This window comes from Cydia strobilella, chromosome 11, assembly GCF_947568885.1.
Source record: "Cydia strobilella chromosome 11, ilCydStro3.1, whole genome shotgun sequence".
Taxonomy (NCBI): domain Eukaryota; kingdom Metazoa; phylum Arthropoda; class Insecta; order Lepidoptera; family Tortricidae; genus Cydia; species Cydia strobilella.
The window spans coordinates 16,726,030-16,744,753 of NC_086051.1; the positions used below are offsets into that span (position 1 = coordinate 16,726,030).

Consider the following 18,724-nt stretch of genomic DNA (forward strand, 5'->3'; position numbering starts at 1 on the left):
TACAAACAGGATGCATACTTAGGTACATTTCAAGTTAAATAAAAGCATGTAAAAAAGGAGAAAACTTTATATATCTCATCAAATTTTAATTCACTCTACGAGTAAGGCTGTCTTCACGTTGGATGCGGTTCCGCACGCAGCTCCGGTCCAGCGTATGCATAGTCTGTTTAGCGCACACACCGAAGCAGCATAACCTAATGATGCTGACTACTTCTTCGATTTAAACAAAAAGTCCAGCACTATCATGAAAATATTGACAATATCTACGTACAAGTTCAGCGTCGCGAACACATAATCATCCGGACCTACAGTGTACTTATGCTTGCCCATTAACATGAGTTGCGTGTCGTACACGAGGTACATAGAAAACATGACACATGTGACGGCGGAGTAAACGTAGTAGATAATGTTGTTGCGGACGAATATGCAGATGATTCCTGAAATGAATGCGAAACGTGGATCAGTTACATTTTAAAGTTATTCAAACCAAATTGGCAGTAAATAAGAACCAAAAAAGCTATTGTAATCCTTTTTTTTTGGTGCTAGTGTAAGACAAAGATAGTATGATTATCTCTGTCTATGTTTGAAATGAGACAGTCCTTCGACAAACTATAGCTTAATATTGGGCTGTACACACGTCGAGAAACCCCGAGACAGGCCGAGAAAGAGTGTGTACATGCTGCTCCCTTCTCGTCTCGCTGTTTCTTGTCTCGTCTCGCTCTTCTCAGATTGGATCGGAGCGGTGCCGAGACTCGGCGAGAGGCTCTCGATGAGTGTGTACAGCGCCGACATAACATGTTTCTATCAATTTCAAGGTACATCTAGTCCACGCGATTGTGGACCGACAAAGACTGCACACCAACTTGACTCAGCGCGAGCGATAATTAAAATTAAATTAAATTATAATAAAATTAAAAAAAAATTAAGCCTGTTGCGGATTATATCATTTGTTAGTAGGTGACGAAGCCTGTAGCTGATTTATTGTTGTAAGCACTTGACGAAGCCTGCGTTGCTAATCATGAACTATGTATTGTATATAATTAACTTTCATTTTTAAAACAAATATAAATATATATTATATATAAAATTAAAAAGCTTTTATTTCAGCTTATATATCCATAAAAGACTTAATACTACCGAACATACCAATTACCAACGATAATGAAAAGCGATTGCCTTTTTGTCCAATGAAGGATTGCATACAATGTTTTTAGCATTAGTATTTTTGGCATTCCTTTTGTGATTTACACAATACATTGAATAGCATCGAATGCTACCTTCTTTGGTAACTTTTTTCCAATGAAGGAATGCAAATAATACTTAGCAACTTATTATCCTTACTTCTGTGATTTACATAATACATAGATATATAGAAGTCGGTAGGTAAGTAAGGTACCTAAGTAATATGTTAAACTTACCAAGAATTAAGATGGGTATTGAGAAGCATATCAAGAATGTTCCCCACGTGGTGAAGTCATATTTAGATTTTAGCGCAAATACCGTTAAAGCCAGAGTTATGATTGCTGTAATGGCGACTGCCGTCAGCACCTAGAAGGGAAAAAGACACTGATTGCGGTGGATAAAATCAGATTTTACATAGACAGAGGTAGAGTCGCTTGACGAACCTAGCCGCTACCTTACAATCGAAGAATCGGCCATGCGTTCACAAATATCTGAACACGCCTCTATTGTTAAGGCGTTAGAGTGCGTGCTCAGATATTTATGAGCACCTCAACCGCTCCGATATATCTGATGGCGACTGTACTTACGTTCTCGTTTTTGTAACGACATTCTGTAATAACATTAACACCACACACACACACACACACACACACACACACACACACATGTGCTTTAAGTAAATAGATATGTAAATATGTAGATAGTTAATAAGTTTGTGTGTGTACCTACTAACATTAGTTGTAAGATTAAAATGTGTTACTAACCAAATTGATCCTTTGTTGGTCTTAAATAAATTTAATTTAATTTATTTTTAATTAAATTTTTCATGAAAATTTACGTAACACACCTTTTTATGTGCAAATAAATGATTATGATTATGATTATATCTATGTCTGGCACTTACTAGTTTACGTTGCTAAAAATGCTACCTATACAAAGCAAACGGAGCGAGTATTAGGTACCTACAGTCGCCATCAGATATATCGGGGCGGCCAAGGTGTTCACAAAATATCTGAACACGCCTCTATTGTCAAGGCGTTAGTGCGTGTTCAGATATTTGTGAGCACCTTGACCGCTCCGATATATCTGATGGCGACTGTACAAGTTTTGTATGTAACATTTCTAGTTGCTATATTTACATTGTACCTATAGCAATTTTTAGCAACGAAAACTATACGTAGATATACGAGTAGGTATGTTACTGAACTTTCATGCTGTTTTATGTAATTTATGCATGTTTTTTTAAAATGAGAGCGTAAGATCAATTGTATTGGAGGGGCTTTTTGGTGGCGGGCTCATGTGACTCTTAAACTTCTATTAAAATTGGAAGTTAGTCTGTCTAGCGCAGAAAATGTATCATTGACGTATATCTGTGGACGGGCCTTACGGGCACTAAGAATGGTGCTAGTTCAGCGGCGTGCCTCACGAATTCGAGCCAATCGCGCGTGTGATGCGAACTCATGAACCAATCGCGTTGTAGAGCTGTGGCACACCAATGTACTGGCCCCATTCTTATTGCCCATGATTGCCCGTAAGGCCCGTCCTTAGATATAATACGTCAATGGTTTGTATATGATTCTACGAATAAATGAGAAAAAATTATTAAACCTTTAAAGCGCCAAAAAATGGCTAAGGTTCAAGCCTCCTCTGAGCTCAATTGTCCTAATGATTCTGGTTCAGAAAAAAATACAAAAACTGGGTCAAAAGTTATGTTGTTTCTAACCTAAAAGAGTTAATTTTAGGTGATGGAAATAATTACCGCATTACGCGCATAGCAACTAGCCAGCACTCCCAGAATAACACCCTCTGCCACGGTGTAGGCGCCTAGAAGCACATAGTTCCATGGCGCCTTGCGTCGAAAGTCCATGAATAACGCCAAAAGGACGATACTCACGAACGCCACGGCTAGGGATATGTATCTACAACCATAACGAGACACATGTTAAACAGTCGGAACAAGCGGTAGTTTAACTTAGGGTCCGTTGCACCAAACTGTTTGTCATAGTTAAGGCCGTTCCATCGGTTTTCCGCTGTCACTGTCACATTTGGCAAGAAAGAACGAGAAAGGTCATGCGCGCCAAGTGACAATTTTGATCGAATTTTCGATTTTTATTTATTTTAAGGACTTCCGGTTCGAACGCCATCTTGATAGTAGCCTCGTGATTAATTCCTTTGTTTTTTGCTTATAAATATTGTTTAATGTGTAATATCGACAGCTTTATTATACAGTAATCTAATGTGGTAGGTGCAGTGAATGGAGAATTCATCTCAAAGCGTGTTTAACCACCATTTTGGAGTCAACGGCCGGTAGTCCACGTGCTTCTCGTAAAATCCAGCTATCGGTTTTACGAGACAACTACAACAACCACCGAACAACGTCGTGCTCTAAGAGCATTTGGTATTTCTACCTCTAACCGTGTCTGGCTAGAGCTCTAGAGGCCCATAATTTTATTGTTTACCGTACACTGGCTATGGCCGATGGCCGATATGTTTTAATCAAGAAATATTAATTCGATCCCACGTGGATCCCACTTTGACGTTGGCGAAATCATCGACAGTATCGATGGAGCCATACTACCTGAAAAATTGATTGATTTATTTTAAAAACGTTACCTTACAATATCGAAATTCGAAAGCTATGAAATTACTATTTAAGTTAAGATTGTTTTTTCTTCTTTTTTTGTTTATAGTATCACATAATAAATAACCGAGTAAAGTTTGATTAAAAGTCCGAGTTAGAGGTTACTTTGGGAATTAATTGTATCGAGCGAAGTGTCATAATTCGCATATCGGAAGCTATGTTATTAAAGATAATATAGTCAAGAACTACATATATTTTTCCACGTCTACGAATGTCAACGCCTCTTAGAAAACATGATCATATAAGGAGATTTTTCGCCTTCTGGCTCAGGGAACCAAATTTTAGTGTATGGAAAGTTTCATAGTAAACCGCCGCGGCGCGCCGAGTGACGTTGATCAGTCTGTCAAGTGCGGATGGTGCAACTGACTTTTAGAATAAGAAGATAGGTATATCGTACAGCGAAAATAAGAGGCCTGAGGGCCTAGCCAATCGACGAAAACAAAACGCTTTGTGTTCTCTCTATTACTCTTACATATTAGTGCGATAGAGAGACAGATAGAGATTAGTTGTCGTAGCGCAAACGATTGGCATCTTAGCTAGGCACCAGAGAGCCCGATTTAGATTCTGATATTAGTCTAAGAGCTAGCTACGGAAGTAGGTTTGCAATTTATAGAGCAACGAAATCTCTCTAGTTAGTGTGCCATTAGCTGTTCAACGGTGGGTGTGACAGTGGTCACCTGGCACTACTTTTCCCCCAATAAAACGCCTGGCAATGTTATATTCGAATTAAATACATAATAAGCTCTAAGAACAAATTAAATTATTTTCTATGAAAATAATTTAATTTGTGGGTTATTTATTTCAGTACATAATAAGCTATTATATAGGCTGGTGGCCTAGCGGTAATAGAAGCGCTGGTGGCCTAGCGCTAAGAGCGAGCGACTTTCAATCCGGAGGTCGCAGGTTCAAACCCCCGGCTCGTACCAATGAGTTTTTCGGAACTTATGTACGAAATATCATTTGATATTTATACCAGTCGCTTTTCGGTGAAGGAAAACATCGTGAGGAAACCGGACTAATCCTAACAAGGCCTAGTTTTTCCCCCTTTGGGTTAGAAGGTCAGATGGCAATCGCTTTCGTAAAAACTAGTGCCTACGTCAATTCTTAGGATTAGTTGTCAAGCGGACCCCAGGCTCCCATGAGCCGTGGCAAAATGCCAGGATAACGCGAGGAAGATGATAATAAGCTATTATATCACACCAAAGCTGCAAGTGCCTGAACGGATTAGGACACTTCTTTTTATTCTGAAATTAATTCCCTAAGGGCCACACCACACTAGCGTTTTCCGGGCGTCGTCATGTTGACTAAGATAGTCAACTTTATGACTAGCAACTGCGCAGCGACGCCATTTTCCATAGCGCTGATTAGACGCCGACGCTTAAAAGACACTGAGGGTGGCCTTAAGGGTGTGTGTAAGGTGTTCGTAGTCGATCTCAGCGTTTTCCCGCTTTGTAGAGGAAAAGCACTACGGACAGAGAACGTTCCCGGTACTCAATGTGTTAAACTACGAGTTATCAATCAATCCATCGAGACTATATAAAGGAGCCAAATCTCTATGTATGAAAAATGTCCATCAAAAAACAGTAATTAGGCGGCGCCACCATACACCGAAATACTACCAAAAACAACCTACGTAATTTGGTCGGGTTATTTGTTGCCTTATATAATTCATGTTATACTCATGTCCCAGAGCCTAACTAGCGCCACCGGACAGATTAGGAACTATTATTTAAAGCTTAAAGCGGTCACTTTTGCAACCATTCTGCCATAAGAGATTGGTATCCTTTCTATACCATCCAAATCAATCAATCAATCAATCTTTAATGTCAAAAACACATGTCAAAAATTACAATACAAATAAAATTAAAAATACACAACACCCTAAATTAAATAACAAAATCACACATTTAAAAAATAAAATATAGTAATATATACAAATGTCAAAAATAAAAAACCATTAGTAGTAGTAGTAGTTTTAGTTTAATTTAAGTTATTGTAATAATATATATATATTACTGTTGCGATATTACTGTTGTTAGATAGTGTTTAGTTTTTAAATTTATAAAATGCATATATATGTTAGTCTGTAAGGTATTTGTAGTGTGGGCCTTGTTGCCTGATTAAAAATTATTAAATAAAAAAATTATTATTAAATAAATTAAAAATCAAAAATACAAATGTCAATAAAATAATACTCTGGGAATCATTTTATGTCAAACTTTACTATAAAATTCTTCTTATATGTAGGTACTTACAGAATGTAAGTATTGTTTTGTACCCAGTGCTTCGTGGGCTGGTGAAAGGAAAAGAACAAAATGAAGCCCAAAACCACCATCAGTTGAACCGTCAAAGTTGCGTACACCTGAAAAAACATGTATTTTATAGAGTTAACAGACCAAGTAAAGTCTGAACATGTCGCGCGAGTGACTAAAACAAGTGAGTCTAAACCGTGAAATTATTTAAAGTAAAGTCTGTATTGATTTTGATAGCATACGCAGTGCAAGTGTTATTTATACGTCATAATTTTGTGTTATAAAAATCGTTGCAGACTTTTCTTGGTTTGACTTCTAGATCTTTCTTGCATAATAAAAATATATGTAGTTCTTGACTATATTTTCTTTAACAACATAGCTTCCGATACACGAATTATCAGTCCAAAGGCGCGCTGTACGAATCGTCGACGATCCCAAACTCACAAGCGGTATCGAACCTTTAAGTCTAAGGAGAGACTTCGCCTCCTTGTGTGTGTTCTACCGCTTGTACAATGGGCTGTGCTCTGAAGAATTGTTTGACATGATGCCAACGGCCGCTTTCTATCACCGCACCGCTCGCCATCGGCAGGGTGTTCATCCTCACACCCTAGCACCTAAATGGTCGCGTACTGTGCGGTTTAAGAGGAATTTCCTCCCGCGTACGCTTCGGCTGTGGAATGAGCTCCCTGCCGAGGTTTTCCCGAGGGGCTACAGTATGGGGTTCTTCAAAAAAGGAGTGTACAGGTTTTTAAAGGGTCGGCAACGCGCGTGTAATATCTCTGGTGTTGCAGGCGTTCATAGGCTACGGTAACTGCTTACCATCAGGCGGGCCGTATGCTTGATTGCCACCGACGTGGTATAAAAAAAAAAAAAAAAATGACACTTCGCTCGATACAATTAATTCCCAAAGTAACCTCTAACTCGGACTTTTAATCCTACTTTACTCGGTAATTTATTATGTGATACTATAAACAAAAAAAAGAAGAAAAAACAATCTTGACATAAATAGTAATTTCATAGCTTTAGAATTTCATATTGTAAGGTAACGTTTTTAAAATAAATAAAAACCGACAAAATTCGATCAAAATTGACACTTGGCGCGTATGTTCTTTCCCGTTCTTTCTTGCAAAATGTGACAAAGACAGCGGCAAACCGATGGAACGGCCTTAATAGGTACGTAATTATAACCAATTTGATGACCAAAAGCTTAGTTCTTAATAGGTAAGTAATTAGTTGTTTAGCAAGGTAGAAAAGCTTGAGGTAATATCACAGAATAAGTGATTGTATTCTAATATTAAGAGCTTCCAAAATTGAAGTGAAACACGAGCATAGCGGGAGTGGAATCTTGAGTGTTATTAGGGCATAATATAATACATTTTGTGTCAAATTATTTTGCACTCTACCTAAAGGATAAAATGCAAACTTTCTCACTGATTTAAAAGAGTAAAGAGAACCATTCCGGGCGGTCGTCGTAAAAAAGATTTTGGTAATTTGAAATTACCCCGTCTCCAAACTAAAAGTCACCCCAATTCTTACCTTTTTCACGAATGTTTTGCGTATCTCCGCAGTACTGAATTCATTCTCATTTTTTTCTTGCGACTGGTCGCCTTGGACTCGTGTCGAATGGTAAGAACATTGCGTCGTAACTGGTGACGAAACTTGAGTCGCATCGTCCGGGTCCTGGGTACTGGGAAACTTAGAAACAAACACACTATTATTGAGTTAAATATAGGTACAAACTTTACAATATATAGGTATATACGGTGACGACCGGTCTAGCCAAGTGGGCCTGTGAAGTCGATGGTCCTGCGGGCTTAGCACGGTAGCATTTTTATCACCTGTCACTTCCGCACTTACATACTTGTTAGAACGTGACAGGTGAAAAAAATGCTACCGTGCTAAGCCCGCTGGGTTCTAATCCGGTAAGGGCATTTATATTTTACCTTAAATAACAAATTCAAACACACACACACACACACACACACGCGTCAGCCGTTTTTCTTTATATAACTTTTAGATTTTTTACATTTACCCTTTCAATCTTAGTATTATTATTTTATTTTTTTACTTCTTCTTTTCCTTTAAGCTTTAAGTAAATACTTAGTTCACAAAACAACCTGTACCACTTTCCTCGGAGTAATCACTGGATCCTGAGTCACAGGCTTTGTTCTAGTTCAGGAAACAGAAGCTCAATCCTAATTAAACTGTTACAAACCTAATGTAAGTTTTATTTTGTAATTTAGTGTAAGGCTTTATTAGGTTTCAAGTAAATAAAGATTTTTTTTTATTAATAAAACAAAAAAAGTTGTTCATGAAATAAAACTATGAAAACGGATTATATCGCGTATATTGAATTTATAATACATCCCGACGTTTCGAACTCTTTACAGCGTTCGTGGTCAACGGTTCGTGGTTCGTGTCACCCGTTGACCACGAACGCTGTAAAGAGTTCGAAACGTCGGGATGTATTATAAATTCAATATACGCGATATAATCCGTTTTCATAGTTTTATTTCATGAGTAACTATCGCGGTAACCGAAGACAATAAAAAAAGTTGTTATTAAAACGGGTCTCATTCATTCATTCAATTTAAGAGCTGTGGGCTCTTGTCGGTGCAGCGTGATGGAGTTGTCTCCACCTTGGTCGATCCGAAGCCAGCCCCTTAGTATCCTGGTATGACACGGCCCCTGCATGCTCCTTTACTTGGCTCATATAACTTTTTCTTGGCCTTCCCCTACCTCTCCTTCCGTTTATTTTCCCTTCTATGATGTTCCTGATGAATTGGTCGTGTCGTATCAGGTGGCCGATCATTTTTCCTCTCCTATTCTTAATAATGGTCATTATACATCTCTTTTCCTTCACTCTTTTTAGGACGTCTTCATTGGTAACTTTTTCCGTCCAACTTATTCCCTCCATCCTTCGCCAACACCACATTTCAAATGCCTGTATATATCCTTCGTCTCTCTTATTTAGCGTCCATGTCTCACATGCGTATAGTGCGATGGACCATATATATGTTTTCATAAATCTCTTTCTTATGTTTAAGGATATACGTGATTTAAATAGGTTTTTCTTCTTATAGAATGTCTGTTTAGCCATCGCAATTCTTGCTTTTATATCTGGAGTACATCTTGAGTTTTCTGTTATGATACTTCCCAGATATTTGAAGTTCTTGACTTGTTCTATATTTCTTCCTCTTATTTTTAGCTCGCTCTTTATATCACTATTCTTAGACACTTCCATAAATTTAGTTTTATTGCTATTAATTTGTAGTCCAAATTCTCGAAATATTTTATCCATTGTATTGACCAACTTCTCTTATTCTCTGTTGTTATTGGCTAAGGCTGCAATATCATCAGCAAACCTAACAAATACTACTCTCTCTCCATTTATTTTAATGCCCTGTTCTTTTTCCGATTCCAAAACCTTCAGGATTGCAGCTTCAATAAATACGTTAAATATGAGTGGCGATAATGAGCACCCCTGTCTTACCCCCTGTTTTATTTTAGCCATTCCCTTTTCCTTCCCTACTTCTATAATCGTTTCTTGTTGTCTGTATAGTTCATATATTATCTTTCGGTCTCTGTAGTCTAATCCTATTTCTTTAAGTCTGCCCATCATCAGCTTCCAATCCACCTTGTCAAAAGCCTTTTCCAGGTCTATAAAAGCTACACTTGTATTATGGCCTATATCTAAACGGCAGTCTAAGGTCAGTCTCAATGCCAGTATTGCTTCTCTAGTACTCTTATGCCTCCTGAATCCGTACTGGTCGTTTCCTAGGTTGCTCTCAATCTTATCTCTTATGCGATACTGTATTATCTTTAGTAGGATTTTTAAAGCTTGTGATACTAAACTAAGCGTTCTGTGTTCCTCACACTTCAAGGTGTTTGCTTTCTTTGGTAACATTACCGTTTTCGTCGTTGTAAAGTCTTTGGGTACTTTTCCTTTAGAGTACATATTCGAAACCAGCTTAAAGACTTCTTCCATTAGGATTGGGTTGTTAGCATATTTCATCATTTCTATATAGATTTCATCAATGCGGCCTTTCCATCTTTTATTGCTCTTAGTGCTCTATCGAATTCTCCTCTAATAATTTCTGGTCCCATATCATCTTCAGGCACTTCCCCTTCAATCTCCATATCATTTTCCTCCATTCCGTCCCCTTTGTACAGATCCTCTACATATCTTATCCATCTTGCCAAAATATCCTTGCTGTCCGTTATTAAATGTCCATTCTCGTTTGTTATTATTGTTGACTTGGTTTTATGGTTCCTATGTAGTTCTCTTATGATCCCGTATGCTCTGTCATTCTCTCCCTTTTTGATGAGTTCTTCAATCATTTCACAGTCTTTTTCCATATCTTCTATTTTTGATTTTCTACACAACAAGGTTGTTTTATTTATGATTCTCTTATATTTTTGTAGACTTTCTTCATCGGTTCTGTTTCTTATAGTCCTTCTTTCTATCATCAGGCTTATAATGTCTGCCGTAAGCCATTTTTTCCTAGGGATTAATTTCTCTTTCTTCGCAGTGGCTTTGGCACTCTCCTTTAGTATATTCTTTATGTCGTCCCATCTTTCATCTATTTTATTTATCGAATTGTCACTTATATATTTATCCTTATACTCTAATATTTTGTCTCCTATTAAGTTACTATATTGCACATTCGTTTCATTATCACATTTTAGCTTTTTGAGATCTATTTTCTTGCTTCTATTTACTCTCTTGCATCTTTTCGGTTTGACTTTAAGATTGCACATAACCAGGTTGAGATCTGTACTTACATCAGCTCCTGGGTAGCTTTTACATTTTGTTACAGACTTTTTGTATTCTCGTTTTAGCAATATATAATCTAGCTGGTATCTAGCTATGTCACCAGGCATTTTCCATGTGTAACGTCTTCTATAAGGTTGATCGTATAACGTATTCGTTATTGTTAGGTCGTGTTCTTTGCAAAATTGTACCAGTTTTTCTCCTCTCCCATTGCGATTTCCGAGCCCGAACCTGCCAACTGTCTCTCCGTCTATACCTTCACCCACCACTGCGTTAAAATCTCCTATTATTAGCAACTGCTCTTTTTCTTTATTAGTATCAATCATCATCAATCAAAACGGATCTAAAGCGATATAATTACTTTCATTATTTTTACCTCCTCCGACGTTTCACCTGCAAGCGACGTGCAAGCTGGTGCAACCCAGCTGAAATGTCGGATAAGGTAAAAATAATGAAAGTTTAGTGTTATACACGGTGGCTAAAAACTAGGGTCGCTTTGTTTGACATAATTATTGAGTCATAATGTAATGATTGCCATATTATCATTAGTCATAATTCTGAAACCGTTAACTTTTCAGGATTTTCCTCTGGGTACCTAAGATAGGTTAGGTTCTGGGTTTATTTTATGGCAATCCTGAAAAGTTACGCGTTTCTGAGAAAAACCAAATTATGACTAACGAAAATTGGGACAAACAATATTATGATTAAAAACTATATGGGAAACAATAGAGAACCCTAAAAAATAAATGCATTCCCACTTATTCTTTAGCCAGCCTGTATAAACCCAGTTTTAATGGCTCTTTTAAAACCCCCGACGCAAACGAGGGGTGTTATAACTTTGACGCCAATGTCTGTCTGTGGCGTCGTTAGCCCTCAAACGGATGGACTGATTTCGATGCGGTTTTTTAACGCGAAATCGAGTTCACTTGCTGTGATTCTTAGCTATGTTTGATAGAAATCGATCCAGCAGTTTAAATAGAATCAGCACTTTTGACTGAAATCTTTGCGTAGGTTTTTTTTTAATTTAATAGTTATTAATATTGTCTTCGGTTACCGCGATAGTTACTCATGAAATAAAACTATGAAAACGGATTATATCGCACAACGGATTATACCCAGAATGCTGCGCGAGGCCATTGAGATTAAGAAATATCCAAACTTTAATAGGGAAGATGGCTTTTCTCTACCACCAGCTTGGGATCCTGTAGTCCATCTGATAAAGGAGCAAGCGAGACATAGACTGTGAGATCTTAGTGTTGGATGATGGGACATTCTGAGTATAATATGAAAAGATGTGTCCCGCCGAGTTTGTTGCCGGTGTAGGGTTGGAGCCGGCGTAGTTTTTATCGCGTATATAAATATATTTTTATTTGAAAATAATTGTAGTGTATAACTAGCCTTATGAACCGATTTTGCATGTACAACCAGCCTTAAAGTTTATAGTCTATGATTGTTCATTATTTTTGGTATGTGGGTATTTTTGCACTTTGTAATTTTCCCTGTCACCCGTTGACCACGAACGCTGTAAAGGGTTCGAAACGTCGGGATGTATTATAAATTCAATATACGCGATATAATCCGTTTACATAGTTTTATTTCATTAATAGTTAATACTTACCATGTTTCAGCCTTCCAATACCACGTGTTTTCGAAGCGATGCCGTTGAGGTAATTACACAAATGTACCTAGTTTGAAACTCATGTTTGGTACACTTATGCTGTAATTACTCATTAGATAGTTAATTGATTTTTCACGTCCATCAACAACAAGACAATGAAAATTCAGTCTTGGATTATACCAAAGATAGATATAACTCCGTAATAGATGGATAAATGAAAATTCAGTCTTGGATTATACCAAAGATAGATATAACTCCGTAATAGATGGATACAGTCTAAGGAAAAAACGTGCCTCGAAAATCAAGAAAATTTGATTCTCGTTCAGAGGGCGCTACTAGCTTTGGCTTACTGTCGTATAGATGGCGTTGACGGTTTCGTTTGTTATTTAACAATTTTAACGCATATCAGTAAAAGAACATGGGTCAAAATCATAAAAATAATTAATGCAAATAAATAAATCATTTATCCATATTTAAATACATTTTATCGTATTTTTATAAATATTTATTTTTAGTTTTAAAGTGTGTCGACAGATGGCAGTGAATTTACTGGGGTTACAAAATTTACTATGACAGTACCGCTCTAGTATAAGTTACTCTATGATTATACCTACTCGTACCTAAAACTAGGGTTTGTTACGTCAAAAAAATAAGATATAAGAGTGTCCTTAGCCATTGGACAAAGCCGAATGTACATATGCATTAGGGTATTTAGAATCAGTATACAAAGTACCTATCATAACAACCGGTGTAGCGGTTATGAAGAAATTAACAAATTACGGTTTTTACTTTTGAGCAACCTGTATGTGTTAATAGCTCCTGGCGGTCTAGCATAAGTTGCGTTCTCGCGCGCGACTCCATACATCTAGCGCGACTTTAAGTATGGACTCGCGCGCGAGAACGCAACTTATGCTAGACCGCCAGAGGTAATAAATAGTATCGTAGAGTAACTTATACTAGAGCGGTACTGTCATAGTAAATTTTGTAACCCCAGTAAATTCACTGCCATCTGTCGCCACACTTTAAAACTAAAAATGAAGATTCATAAAAATACGATAAAATGTACCTATATTTAAATATGGATAAACGATTTTTTTTAATTGCATTAATAATTTTTATGATTTTGACCCATGTTCTTTCACTGATATGCGTTAAAATTGTTAAATAACAAACGAAACCGTCAACGCCATCTATACGACAGTAGGCCAAAGCTAGTAGCGCCCTCTGAACGAGAATCAAATTTTCTTGATTTTCGAGGCACGTTTTTTCCTTAGACTGTATCCATCTATTACGGAGTTATATCTATCTTTGATAGTATGAAACCTTCGACCTTATTGATTATCTTTTTTATTCGTGGCATTAATAAGATTCTGACTGGATGGTATAGAAAAGGATGCCAATCTCTTATGGCAGAATTGTTGCAAAAGTGACCGCTTTCAGCTTTAAATAATAGTTCCTAATCTCTCCGGTGGCGCTAGTTAGGGTCTGGGACATGAGTATAACATGAACCAACAAATAACCCGACCAAATTACGTAGGTTGTTTTTGGTAGTATTTCGGTGTATGGTGGCGCCGCCTAATTACTGTTTTTTGATGGACACTTTTCATACATAGAGATTTGGCTCCTTTATATAGTCTCCATGATTCTGACTTTTGACAAATGTCATCATTGCTGCACATTTTCGAACAAATTGTCAAAAACACTGCCAACGCACATCTGCGTTCATCTGAGTTATTATATTCTAAAAATACTCAAAATTATCTTCTCTTTCTCTTAAATTCATTATTTATAGCCATAGTTTCGTCTCATAAATTATTTAAGCGTTTCAACCACCTCTTTCACGGGCATAGAGTAACTTATACTAGAGCGGTACGACATAGTAAATTTTGTAACCCCAGTAAATTCACTGCCATCTGTCGACACACTTTAAAACTAAAAATAAAGATTTATAAAAATACGATAGAATGTATTTAAATATAGATAAATGTTTTTTATTTTATTTGCATTAATTTTTTTTATGATTTTGACCCATGTTCTTTCACTGATATGCGTTAAAATTGTTAAATAACAAACGAAACCGTCAACGCCATCTATACGACTGTAGGCCAAAACTAGTAGCGCCCTCTGAATGAGAATCAAATTTTCTTGATTTTCGAGGCACGTTTTTTCCTTAGACTGTATCCATCTATTACGGAGTTATATCTATCTTTGATAGTATGAAACCTTCGACCTTATTGATTATCTTTTTTATTCGTGACATTAATAAGATTCTGACTGGATGGTATAGAAAAGGATGCCAATCTCTTATGGCAGAATTGTTGCAAAAGTGACCGCTTTCAGCTTTAAATAATAGTTCCTAATCTCTCCGGTGGCGCTAGTTAGGGTCTGGGACATGAGTATAACATGAACAAACAAATAACCCGACCAAATTACGTAGGTTGTTTTTGGTAGTATTTCGGTGTATGGTGGCGCCGCCTAATTACTGTTTTTTGATGGACACTTTTCATACATAGAAATTTGGCTCCTTTATATAGTCTCCATGATTCTGACTTTTGACAAATGTCATCATTGCTGCACATTTTCGAACAAATTGTCAAAAACACTGCCAACGCACATCTGCGTTCATCTGAGTTATTATATTCTAAAAATACTCAAAATTATCTTCTCTTTCTCTTAAATTCATTATTTATAGCCATAGTTTCGGCTCATAATTTATTTAAGCGTTTCAACCACCTCTTTCACGGGCATAGAGTAACTTATACTAGAGCGGTACGACATAGTAAATTTTGTAACCCCAGTAAATTCACTGCCATCTGTCGACACACTTTAAAACTAAAAATAAAGATTTATAAAAATACGATAGAATGTATTTAAATATAGATAAATGTTTTTTATTTTATTTGCATTAATTATTTTTATGATTTTGACCCATGTTCTTTCACTGATATGCGTTAAAAATGTTAAATAACAAACGAAACCGTCAACGCCATCTATACGACTGTAGGCCAAAACTAGTAGCGCCCTCTGAATGAGAATCAAATTTTCTTGATTTTCGAGGCACGTTTTTTCCTTAGACTGTATCCATCTATTACGGAGTTATATCTATCTTTGTTCACGGGTAAAGGGCAATGTAATAAAAATACACTTTTGGAATGTACCTGCGATACATTTATTATAAGTAAGTGAGATTTTAAAGCACAGATTCACGTTTTATCTAAAAATACCGATTATCAAATAGACCGCGGGCCAGGAACAGATTTCATGACCAATCGCCTCCCGGGCGAAAACTCGTATAGTGGTTAACGGCTATGTATGATGAACCCTCGTGAACGTCAGCTGCCGCTCCGTTGGTGGGTTGAGGAATGGCAGCAAATAGTCTATAAAAATTTTTTTGTCCTCGCCTCCCGCTTGATACTTTGTCAGATGATAGTTCAGATGCTATTGTAAATAAACAAAATCGTCAGCCGATTGTATCGCTGTGGAAAAACCGTCAGCTGGTCACATGAACATGTAAAAAAGAAAATTCTTTTCAGTCATCGGCGTCATCGCCTCCCGTTTGATACTTTGTTAGATGATAGTTCAGATGCTATTGTTAATAAAACAAATCGTCAGCCGGTTGTATCGCGGTGGAAAGACCGTGTTACGCGCTTCGATGGCTGCCATTCCTCAACCCACCAACGGAGCGGCAGCTGACGTTCACGAGGGTTCATCATACATAGCCGTTAACCGCTATACGAGTTTTCGCCCGGGAGGCGATGACTGACGAAATTTGCGCCTGGCTCGCGGTCCAAAAGTTATGCCAAAGTTACTAATGCAATGTAAATGTACAGTCAGCAATAATACCTATACACTTGGGACTCGAAAAATCTATACACATCAGTATTGTCAAAAGATTTGTTAATTAATAACTTTATAAGCACTTTTCAAGTAAACATAATACGAGGCTACTGCTAATTATACAGTATAGTATAGTCGCCATCAGATATATCGGAGCGGCGGAGGTGCTCAAAAATATCTGAACACGCACTTAACGCCTTGACAATAGAGGCGTGTTCAGATATTTGTGAACACCTTGGTCGCTGCGATATATCTGATGGCGACTGTACAAAGTACTCAAGCTATGTGAAAAATATTATGGCGTCGAAACAAGCAAATTCTGCACAGATTTCGCATTAACAAAGTGTATACCGTTATTTGAATGTGTTGTTGTTTAGTGTGTGATTAGCACTTTCACACATTGACACGGCAAAGTCTGTCTAGATTTAACTTAATACGACTATAGAATAGTCGATCTTACGCAAACGTACCGAAAACATGTATTTTATTGTTTATATATTTCTATAGATATAAAGATATAATATCAAAAAGCTGCTTAGTAAAAATAACTGACTAAATATGAATATCTTTTTCTCGGAGATAATACTTCGTTTATTAACTAAGTTGGACTTTAAGAGTAACATGAACCCGCCGCCAGAAATCCGCTTTCATACAGTCGAACTCAGTTCAGTTCAGTTCTTGGTTCTTATGGCATCTGTCCATTGGGACACTTTTGCCAGCATCAAGGTTGTGAGAGCAGAATTTTAGTATCAGATCTTGATCAGTCAGTCCGTGTAGATGCTTGACCGGTTGAACAATCTAAACTTCTACACTCTCATTTTAAAATGACAGGCTTAAATGACGTGACATTTTGGCATGAACATTTTCATAACATATATCTATGTCTAGTACCCACTAGGTTTCGTTGCTTACGCAGCGTCTTACGTAAGCGAATAACTCGCAAACGCAAGGCGAAGCGGCGCGGCGGGCCCACGGCGCGGCGTTCGCGTTCGCAACGAGATCGCCCACGTAAGACACTTCTATAGGTATCAAAGGATTGATTCACCCCGCGCCGCATCGCTTCGCTTCGCGTTCGCGTGTTGTTCGCCTACGCAGTACGCTGCGTTAAACTACTACTCGCTCTAATTTATTTGTATTACAATTTTCAGCAACATACACTAGTACCTACCTGATACATATATATATATATATATATATATATATATATATATATATATATATATATATATATATATATATATATATATATATATATATATATATATGTTATATTAATTTTTATGTCAAATTTCATGTTACTTCAAAACGCCGTTTTAAAATGAGAGCGTATTACCTATATGGCGGCTGCTAGGACACAGAATAAATAATAGTACTAGGTACAGAAGATGCACTGTCTATTAAAACGCGTCTATTACGACAGATATGGCCGCTAGGTGGCGCAAGCGCGAACAGGCGTCCGTTCCGTAGCGATGCGCGGCAACCACAATGGCTAGACACCGAAATTGGTGTAAGCCGCATGTACTTGTAGCGACGCGACGAAATCGCGGAGTGAGCCACGCCTGGCTAGATTCGTCTCTCAAATATGGATGGTAGTAGCTACCCAATAAGTCCGTTTTTTAATTTTGTACCAGTTATTTTTACTAACACAGCTTTTTGACTCTATAATACTATGTTACTATGTGTAAACTGTATAAGTGGATAACAAAACGTAAAACTATTCTATTTTATTATATATTAGGTAATGAAATGACAAGTGTATTTGTAACTCATGAATTCTAACTAAAATAAGTAAATGAACTTTACTAGCTTTTGCCCGCGACTTCGTCTGCGTGGACTTAGTAACCGCAGCTAGAGTAATATTAGCGCCTGGATAAAGTGTAATAGCAATCATGCAATTTGAGCATATGCTTAATTGCTTATGTACACAAATTATCAGGCACTTTATTTATAATTTCAATTCCACCCCGCTTTCGACTCTCTTAAGGGATGATTTTCCGGATAAAAACTTAAAAACTATCCTATGTCCTTCTCCGCGATTCAAACTATCTCTATGCCAAATTTCAACTAAATCGGTTCAGCGGTTAAATCGTGAAGAGGTAACACACAGACAGACAGACTTTCGCATTTATAATATTAGTATGGATTTTAATTATTTTAATGACTAATATTATTTCTCGATGTAGTCGCATTAGATATATCGGATCAGTCAGAACGTTCACAAATATCTGAACAAATCCTCTATTACAAACAAACCTGAACAAAACCTGCTAAGGTACGGCCTTAAATAATAATTAATTGCCGGTGAAATTTGAACCTTAACTGTAGGAAATAAAGTTGATTTTGCATTATTGAACATTACAAAACTATTGCAAAACTTAGTCTTCATGTTACTTGTTCAGATGTTTTTGAGAACAGTTGCC

At 37.1% G+C, this 18,724-nt stretch overlaps 1 protein-coding gene across 1 annotated transcript; it reads right to left on the reverse strand.

The window, feature by feature from the left end:
• Positions 1-168: 168 nt before the first annotated feature.
• LOC134745581 (protein lifeguard 1-like) lies at positions 169-10,093 on the reverse strand. Its single transcript, XM_063679655.1, has 6 exons — positions 9,569-10,093; positions 7,612-7,770; positions 6,079-6,185; positions 2,942-3,101; positions 1,419-1,548; positions 169-437 (listed from the first exon to the last, which is right to left on the reverse strand). Exons 1-6 carry the CDS (start codon positions 10,091-10,093, stop codon positions 208-210), a joined length of 1,311 nt encoding a protein of 436 aa, XP_063535725.1. The 3' UTR covers positions 169-207.
• Between the last annotated feature and the right edge of the window lie 8,631 nt (positions 10,094-18,724).

Coding starts and splice junctions, on each gene's coding strand:
- LOC134745581 (XM_063679655.1), bottom strand. CDS start 10,093: ATGATGAAATATGCTAACAACCCAATCCTAATGGAAGAAGTCTTTAAG. Junction 7,771..9,568: donor TGGCTAAAATAAAACAGGGG/GTAAGACAGGGG, acceptor TTTGTTTCTAAG/TTTCCCAGTACCCAGGACCC. Junction 1,549..2,941: donor GTTGCTATGCGCGTAATGCG/GTAATTATTTCC, acceptor TTTCCCTTCTAG/GTGCTGACGGCAGTCGCCAT.